Raw genomic sequence first — 9,880 nt, 5'->3', positions numbered from 1 at the left:
CCAGCTACTGGGGAGGCTGAGGCAGGAGAATTACCCAGGAGGTAGAGACTGCAGAGCCGAGATTGTGCCACTGCACACTGGCCTAGGTGACACAGAGAGCCTCTGTCTCAAAAAAAAAACCTTCCTTTGACAGAAAGTGAAGAATGGACAGTTTTAGCTCCCACACATTTCTGAAAGATTGACTTCTCCTTGCGGGAAACACATGATGTTCTCAGCATTGCAGTCATTTCCCAGACAAAGCCTCCCATTTCATCCAGAGTTTCTTCATGGCATTTTTCACCTCTGCATTCCTCAGCGTGTAGATCAAGGGATTTAACATGGGTGTGATGATTGACTCTGACACAGTCATTGCCTTGTCTATGGGGTAAGTGACCACAGGCCTCACGTACAGGAAAATGCAGGGGACAAAGAACAACACAACCACTGTGAGGTGGGAGCTGCAAGTAGAGAGGGCTTTGTGCCGCCCCTCAGAGCTGTAAGACTTCAGGGAGCATAGGATGACCGTGTAGGATGCGATTAAGATAAGGAAGATGGCCACACACATCATCCCACTGTTGAGGGTGACTAAGAGCCCCAGGTTGTGGGTGTCCATGCAGGCAAGTGTCAACAACTGAAACAAATCACATATAAAGTGATCTATGATATTAGGACCACAAAAGGGAATTTGATACATGAAGAGAAGTTGTATCATTGCATGCATAAATCCCCCCACCCAAGCCCCTCCTACCATCAGACAGCACACCCGTGGACTCATGATGGTCGTGTAGTGCAGGGGCCTACAGATGGCCACGTAGCGGTCATAAGCCATCACAGTGAGGAGGATGACCCCCACACCGCCGAAGAAATGCTCCAGGAAGAGCTGGGTCAGGCAGCCTTTGAGAGAGATGGTAGTGCTCTTGGAGAGGGAGTCTGCAATCACCTTGGGGGCAATGACAGATGAGAACGTGACATCCGAAAGGGACAAGAAGGTAAGAAAAAAGTACATGGGTGACCTCAGGCTCTGACTTGTGATCATAGTTACCACAATGAATAGATTCCCCAGCACTGTGGCTGCATACATGATGAGAAACACGGCAGAAAATATTCTCCGCAGCTCCGGGTCCTCTGTGAGACCCAGAAGAATGAATTCCGTCACGTTGTTTTGATTTTCCATTTATCAGGTGTTGATATGAATCCAGCTGAGAGTTGAAAATCCTAAATAAACAACATGTGATTTATAATTAGTGGCTAATTTGGCTTCCTGTATTTCCAGGACCTCAGGGAATTTGTTGTTGGTTTTTATTCATGTATTTTCCATCCAGGCATTTGACTTCTAAGAATGTGCTAAATAAATAATTTAAAAGATAGGCGCTTTATTTATGCAAGGTTTCCCTAAGCCTTTTCTTCTCCCTTTCTACATTGTGCTTTCGTGTGAAATAGGTTTTTTCCTCCTTCTTCTACCTTTATAATAATTATGATTAATAGATAAGTTTTTTAGCACCTATCTCACTTTGGGGGTAATTCCTTATTCCAGGCACTAGAATAATTCTATGGTTAGCTTTGTTTTACAGAAATAGGAACCTACTCTCATAGAGTTTAACGAACTTAAGCAAGGTCACATAGCTATTCAGTAGTGAAACTAGAATTTGAACCACATTTTCTGATGTCAGAATCAGTGCCCTCAGGTATCATTACAGCTTCTCTAGTAATTATACTGTGAGATTATCACTCACCAATCACTATGCTAAATATATTTCAATTATTATCCTGCTTTATCTTAAAAATAATGTGATGAAGTAGGTTATTCTTGTGCTTTTTCCCAAAAAAAAATCTTTATTCTTTCATAATTTTGTGCTTTCCTTCTAAATTTTAAATGATCATCGTATGCCTAAAAGTAGTTACTCTATAATCCCTGACTAATTTATTGTTCAGTAATAAAGATGATAAACCATCATGGGGTTCAGTAAAACTCCAGATCCCCCATATAACCGACTTGAACCTTGAATTAGCCTAAGTCATTTCTTTCAGTTTCCTAAATGGAACAAAGGATTTCTCAGCATAATGAGAAATTAGCTAAGCAATTAGCTTTTAGGCTAACGATGCTGCTGGGCACTATGCCAGGTTGTTAGCTGTATTATTTTATTTAAACCTCCTGATATCACATGAGGTAGGTACCTGTACTACTCCCATTGTAAAGAGAGACTGAAGCCCTTGGGAGTTAAATATCTCGCACCAGATTATGTAACTAGTTTGTGCTGGAGCTGCCATTTTGATCGCACAGCTCAGATTCATACCTAGTATGTATCACCACTTGATAAAAGAAGAATAGACTGTATTGCAGGGAGTCACTACTGCAAACAAGAGAAAAACCTGCAGTGAAGCATACCTCATATTACTAGGGACCATAAAGCAGACCTTGGACACCACATCTAAGAAATTTTGCACAAAACAAAGCTTCACACTGATATTTGGATTATACCTCTCTATGAATGCTGTGAAGTAACTGTTGCTTTTCAGTAGCCCACTCCACCCCTACTGCTTACACTGAGTGAGGAACAACCACAGGAAACTGTGGAAGTGCCATATATTATTTAACCTCAGCCTCTCCATTTTAGCCTAAGGACTGAGTTCTTTTTTTTTTTTAATGGAGAAAAATATAAAAATTTGTTGAAACACATTTTCTTTTTTTTTATTGCATTTTAGGTTTTGGGGTACAAGTGCAGAACATGCAAGACAGTTGCATAGGTACATACATGGCAGCGTGTCCTTTGTAGGGACATGGATGAATCTGGAGAACATCATTCTCAGCAAACTGACACAAGAACAGAAAATGAAATATCACATATTCTCACTCATAGGTGGGTGAGGAAAAATGAGAACACATGGACACAGGGAAGGGGGTACTACACACTGGGGTCTATTGGGGGGAATAGGGGAGGTTCTGAGTTCTTTTTTTGCAACAATCCTTGTAAAGTAAAATGAACGCTGGTTTGGGAGTCAATAAATGACAAGTAGATTTTATTGTGGTTTGCATCACTAACTTAATCTGTATTTGGGATGCTGCTGGCTTCTCTGAACCTCGGTTTTCTCATCTGCAGTATAAGGATGGTTCCCCAGATGAGTGTCCTCTTCAAACACAAGCACTCAGTTGCTATTGGTATTAATTGTTCATGTCTCTGTGTAAGATTTCCTTAGAGGGGTGGTTCATTTCATGTTCAGTAAAATGAAAGCCACTACTTCAGAACATGCCCCCGTGTGATTCACTACATTTATTCCACTGCCAGCCCCACTCCTGCCAGACTCACACCGCGTTATTTTTTCCATACTTGATTTTCTGTTCAAGGGGTATGTTCCTGAAGTCAGACACAGCAAACCTACCTATAAGTCCTAGGCAGGCTATGTACTGGCTTTGTAATCTCAATTTCCCCAATCCTCAATTTCTGCAGCAGCACAATTGGTAAAACAGAAGCCAGAGCTACCATGTTTGTATGGCTTACTACTTATGGGCAATGACTAAAGGGCTTTTTCTCATTTGATTGTCATGAACAACCATATGAAGTAAGTATTATGACTGGATTTTTTCAAAGCAGCAACTGAAGCTTGGAGAAATGGTATAGCTGCCTCACAGTGTCTTGCAGGCATCTGACTAACTCCAATGCACAGGCTGTCAACTGCCTTGTTTCACAGCTCCCAGTATTTTTGCCTCTTGGCTCACAGAACTGCTGTGAAGGCGAATGGAGGTGATACCCATAAAGGTTGGGAGTGCAGTATTTGTGTTAGTTTTCCTTATTATGTCACATGTCTGTAAAGTACAGGTTTGCCTGGTGCCTCTGTCTATGCCCTCAGCTAACCAGTTCCCCCCACTGCCCACCTCCACTTTCACCAGCCTGAATATTTATTCTACCTACTCAAAAGATGTGTTTTTGTGTATCATTATTTCATGTTTATTCCATGTTTCTCTGATTTCCATAAGCAGATGCTTAAGAATTGCTACTTCTTTCATATTTCTCAAAGTTCCTGAGAATGACAGGAATACTGAGGATGCAATGGGCATCAATCTTATTTATCAACTGGAAGGAAACTGCGGTGAGCAGTGGGGCATTGATAATGCTGGTGCCAGCCCATCCTCCGTGTGTGAAAGTAAATCTGTTCTACAGCCTGGTTGCTATGTTCCTGAACAATAAGCTCAATGATGATATTTTCTTTATTTTTAATTGTACTTTATATTCTGGGGTACATGTGCAGATCATGCAGAATTGTTGCATAGCTACATACCTGGCAATGTAGTTTGCTGCCTCCATCCCCGTCACCTCTATCTGTCATTTATCCTCATGTTATTCCTCCCCAACCTTCCCACGTCACACTGTACCTCCCTTAGCCCACCCCAATAGTCCCCAATGTGTGATGCTCCCCTCCCTGTGACCATGTGTTCTCACTGGTCAACACCCGCCTATGAGTGAGAACATGCCGTGTTTGATTTTCTGTTCTTGTGTCAGTTCACTGAGAATGATTTTCTAACTGTCATCCTTTACCCTGTGTATTCCCAGACACCTCCACCTACATCAAGAATTAAACTGTACCTTGAACTTCCAGTTCAATGTTGAATCACATCGTCAGCAACCTTCATGGCATATCTTTTCACAGTGCGTAGTAAGGAATTCTTTTTTGAAAGAGCTGTTCTAGGAAAGATAGGGGAAATTATAACTAATGCTTTCTTTTTTTTTGTTTCCAAGTCTACTTCACTTTCCCTACTAATTTAAGTAGACAACAGATTCTTCAAAAAATTGTCAAAGGTGAACCATTTTCTTAAAAAAAGGGCAGGTAAAATAATGACAATAGAAATAACTGAACTGTTTTCATAAAGAAATGAAAGAAAAGAAATGATTTAAGTCTTAAAGGTAGACTATGGCTATGATAATGGAGGACGAGGGGTTATTGCCGGCTGGTGGATCCGCTGTATAAAGCCCCAGAGGAGGGACAAAGTGACATTGTGCAGTGTAAGACACAGAGCAGGGGCTGCGAGTCACATATATGAGGTTCTAGTTTTGACTTCTGGAATACTTTTCAAATTACTAAGGATGACTTCTTCTTTCATATGTGCATCTGTACTTAGAAATACTAAATTAGTATATTTGTATATGCAGCTTAGTAATTATACAGCAATAGGTCCCAATGAATACAAGCATATACTGTAATTTTTTTTTTTTTTTTTGCATCCTAGGGAATCTATAGGTGACTTGGTTCCTTTTTCATCTGCTCTACTCCTTTGCTTCTCACTCTTTCACATCTAGGATGGCACAGCAGCAACTGAGTTAATGCTTGCTAACAACTGCATCAATAAATCTGAATTAGAAGCACCAATTTGATAACAATTTCTCTTTGTTCCTTAAGTTCCCTCCTCAGAGTGCATTTGAGGAACTTAATAGAGAAAAAGTAAACGACGAAACTGAATTCAAAGCTAAGAATGGAAAATAACTGAAAGTATCAAAAGTGGTCAAGACAGGAAAAACCCAGAACTGGTACAAAATGATAGTTTTGAAAATCAAGTTACACCTGACTTGAGACTGAAGAAGTCAATATAGAAGGAAGGAAAACCGCAATTAATGGTTATACTCTAATTTTAATAAATAGCATTGACAGCACTACTTGTTGCTATATGAAGATCTGTGTTATTTCTATTTTTGGCTACTTTAGCTCTGCTGCATTGAAAATCTTCATAAGTTTGCATATATGGTATGTGTATATGTGTATATATATACACACACACTGTATATATGCATATGTATACCTGTATATATGTATACACGTGTGTATATATGCAATATATATGCATACATATACATGTATATATATACATATTGAATAAATTGTATTTCTGTAAGATAATTTTCAACAATATAATTGCAGAATCAAAGAATATGAACATTTTAAAGCATGAATAGGCATTGCTAAATTTTGCTTCCAAAATGTTCATTCCCATCAATAATGTAGTAAAGACATTTTTCCTTTCTATAATTTCATTTGCCTTTTTTCCATTTCTTACCTTTCAATTTTAGTATCTAATAGGTATGCATTGTATATAATAAAATATTTCATAAATTTTTCAGCAAACATATACTACTAGATAAAATACAGTGATAATTATTTTGGTCTAAGTAGATTCATAAATGTGCTCATTTTGAAAACTACATTAATAACAATGATTAGAATTTATCATGGTGAGTTTGTCACTTCCTCATACTAATAGAATTAATGAGTGATGTAGCTTGAATTTGAATTCCAGAAAGCCTGTTTCTTTCTCACTTCTGTTCCGATACACAGACACACACACACACACGTTATATGTATACATGTGTAATTTTTTTTCCAAATGAATGCTTGAATACCTAGATAGACCATGAAGCTCTATGACTATTCAACTAGCCAATTAGGATTTATCTCTGGAGGACTTCAAAACAACCCCTTATTGCACATAATTCTCCAATTCCTTTCTCTTTTCATAAAACTAGGGACTAGCGACAATGTAGCTAATGCTACATTTTACAGGGTAGAAGTGGAAATAATGTAAATTTGGAAATTGGAGTTTATAATCTGTTAGTGCCTTTTCGAAATGTTCCTAAATTACCTGTATTGTCAATACCACTACCATCACCAGCACCAGCACCATCTGTAAAGCCATTCCTGTAGGTAGATGCACCTATAACTAAATTTAGTAGTTATCTTTCGACACAAAGAGAATATAAAAGTTGTACTCCTTTCCTTGCTTACTATGAGCACTCTTTGGAAAACAACACATATTATTTCACTTACCAATTTTTATTTCTTAGAGTCTGGTTCACTTAATTTTTTAAAAATTTGCTAAAAGGGGTAAAAAAGTAGATCAAACAAAATAATGTGTTCTACCTTAAATTATAAATCTACTATAAACCCAAGTTTGTAACTTGAATTTTCTTATTTAGGAATAAATATTGCTTAAAGTTAGAGCAAACAGGTATTAGTGTGAATTATCGACATACTATATAAAAGACATAATTTTAGAGATGTATAAACTTAATGAAATTGATTTAACTAATAATTTTATAGTAATTTCTGTGCTATAATTCTATGCAATAACTAAAATCTATATGCTAAACAGTTAACCAAATAATATGAATTTTAGAGCTTAGTTTTTATAGCCATTTAAAATTTGGGAGTTATAAAAGATTCTAAAGTCATCTAAGTCATAAAGAAAGATCTTATCTCACCCAAAATTAATTCACATGAAGTTACTTCTTCAAGTCAAAGACCAGGTAAATTTATTTCAAGTTGATGTTCCCGACTGTGGAAGTAAGGTTTCCAGCTATAAATCGGGGAAAAGTCATTCAGTTATTAAATCTTGGTCAGATTTATAGAACTTGGATTCCCAGTGTTTTCAAAGAGAGTTTTAAAGCAGAAGTAATACGAATCTGTAAGCCTAATGAAGAAATAACTTTCCTGAGAGACCAAGGAATTTATAACTAAGAACAATCTCCTATTAAGAACAACTGCTGCAAAGGTAGTTAAGCACAGCCTTTACCAAATCATTTCATGTTTCCTTTTGAATTCCAGTTGACTGTACTTTCAGATGAATGTGGAAAAAGTTTGGGATCCATTTCTGAGTAGGTACATCATGAATATATGATCTCCACTGACTGAGTGAGTAATCTGGGCTATACGAGTGTGTTTTGCACATCTGAGCTGCTGTGATAGGTCACAAACACATCATTCTAGTTGTATCCCTTGAGGCTGGTTCTCCACTGATGGAGATGCTGATCCATAATCTAGCGAATTTCCAACCATTTTCTTTAATGATAGGGTGTTCTCAGGGGAAAGAACATCCCTGGGGCCAGACCCACATGCTGCTCCACAAGCAGAAATGTAGACCACAGTATTAACCATTAAATCATGTTTCTCCACAGTGATCTGTACCTGAATTGCAGAAGGGCCACAATCTTACAGTAACTAGAACATACAAACTGGCAGAAATCTCAGTCAAATCTCATCTCTGGATTCCATTCCCTACCCAGAAGTCATATGTGAGCCCAGGAAGCTGCCACTGTGATCAGAAAATACACATCAAGGCAAAAATGTTTATTTAAATTATTTCCCATTTCTTCAAAACTGACATTTTTAAGTGATACTCTACCATTTTGGAAGTAATGGCTTACTGCTTGCATTCCTTCATGTGATAAATGGGTTTAACGAGGTTGCTGCCTTGGCATTTATTTTTAGGGCCAACATAAATTGTCTGAACCTCAGTCACACTTTGCCACCTTTGGCCTGGCTTTGTGATATATCTTGTTTGTTCCTCATCTTGTTGACCCACAACCATGCACACCCTACAATTGCTGACTATGATAAAACCTAACAGTCAGTGTCAGAGTTCTGTAAGTCAGTTCTCCCTTTACTTAACAGTTTTCTTTAGCCAATTCAAAATCCCTGCTGGAAAACCTAAAGGATAATGTCCATGGACTTTAATAAAGGCATAGTCCCACAAATTCTCTCTTTCTTGCTTCCCCTGGTTTAGCCCCCTTCTTCCTCTGGATTTCGGTCAGCCTCTTGTGGGCACCCTTCACCTCTCTGAAACCTGTGAGTCATAACTTTCTTCTGTTTCATGCATTTTGGTTTCACTTTTTCATTGTGTTTCATCTGACATACACAAACACACACACACACACACACACACACACACCCTCTCCTGTCAAAGCTTCCACAGAGAGCGGCTGTCCTGGCAGGAGTAAATCAGTCAAAGAGATGTCTGCATCCCCATGTTTATTTCAACATTATTATTAATTACAATAGGCAAGATATGAAACAACCTAAGTGTTTGTTAGTGGATGAATAGAAAAAATATTTGGTATATACACAATGTAATATTATATAGCCATGAAAAAAGGAAATTCTATCATTTGTGTTCAACATGAATAAATCTGGAGGATATTCTACTAAGAGAAAGGAATTTTCTTTCTCTTAGTAGAATAGAAGACATAATGGGATGTTTTCATGATGATGGCAATGATCATGTAGAGAGAAAAAGTTGCTAAGAAGATAGACCAGTGAATTACTAGACCATTGCTCTTATATTCCACAGAGGAATGTGGTCTGGTGCATTTGTGGAGGGTACTGCCTTTAGATAGTAACACAGATAGGTTATGGGTAGTAGGATTCTGTAATGACAGGGCCCTATGTGGGCACAAGTGCTGGGGGGTGGGAGTGATAGGATGATATGCATTTATAGAAATAGTTTCCTGATCTATTTACCATTTCTCTGTGAAGTAGAGAGTAGAGTCATCGGTTGAAACTGAGGAAGAGGAAGGAGCTGTTAAAGATAGAGGGAGGGGTGTGAAATCGTCCTTAAGGACAGGGAGAGAATAAATGGAGTGTGGACCTCCAGGGTGATGAACCACCCACTTCACAAGCTTACTTGAGATCTAGGTCATGAATTTAAAGTGAGACTGGTGAGTGTGGTCTCAAAGTAACACTCATAGGGTGAGGCAGAACTTGCTAAAAAATTCACTCAATTCATTAACATTTTCTGAAGACATAAGTAAATCTACGAAGTCATCCAGGATTAAATTAAACTTGAGTTTGGTGAGGTTCCAGGGGCTGCTATTTAACTTGAGCACCACCTTGTGGGAAGGAAATTAGTCAAAGGGTGTTTTTGTACAGAAATTACAATTAACCAGACTGTTGTAATCTGAGCAGAGATTAGGGTGTGTGGTTTGTTCTTGCAACAGTTTATTAAATGGTTCTGATAATTTATCTATATCCACACATGGCCTTAGCTTATTCGTCCACATAAGTGACAAATTTCCCAGTTTTAAAAAACACATTGTCAACTCCCTTATTAATAAGCTTTTCTTTTTCCCTGCAGATTGAAAGT

The 9,880-nt window shown here is 38.1% G+C and overlaps 1 protein-coding gene across 1 annotated transcript; it reads right to left on the bottom strand.

Moving 5' to 3' along the window:
- Positions 1-223: 223 nt before the first annotated feature.
- On the bottom strand, positions 224-4,607 carry OR4C6 (olfactory receptor family 4 subfamily C member 6). The gene is made up of 2 exons (XM_002755254.7): positions 4,560-4,607; positions 224-1,194 (listed from the first exon to the last, which is right to left on the bottom strand). The coding sequence occupies exon 2, from the start codon at positions 1,151-1,153 to the stop codon at positions 224-226; it is 930 nt and encodes a 309-aa protein (XP_002755300.4). The 5' UTR covers positions 1,154-1,194; positions 4,560-4,607.
- Positions 4,608-9,880: the final 5,273 nt, after the last annotated feature.

This window comes from Callithrix jacchus, chromosome 10, assembly GCF_049354715.1.
Source record: "Callithrix jacchus isolate 240 chromosome 10, calJac240_pri, whole genome shotgun sequence".
In the NCBI taxonomy this organism is placed as follows: domain Eukaryota; kingdom Metazoa; phylum Chordata; class Mammalia; order Primates; family Cebidae; genus Callithrix; species Callithrix jacchus.
Note: the sequence above shows the minus strand (reverse complement) of the source record. Positions and strands in the feature narration are given on the sequence as shown.

Bases quoted from the DNA above. Each gene is read 5' to 3' on its own strand.
- OR4C6 (XM_002755254.7), bottom strand. From the start codon at position 1,153: ATGGAAAATCAAAACAACGTGACGGAATTCATTCTTCTGGGTCTCACA.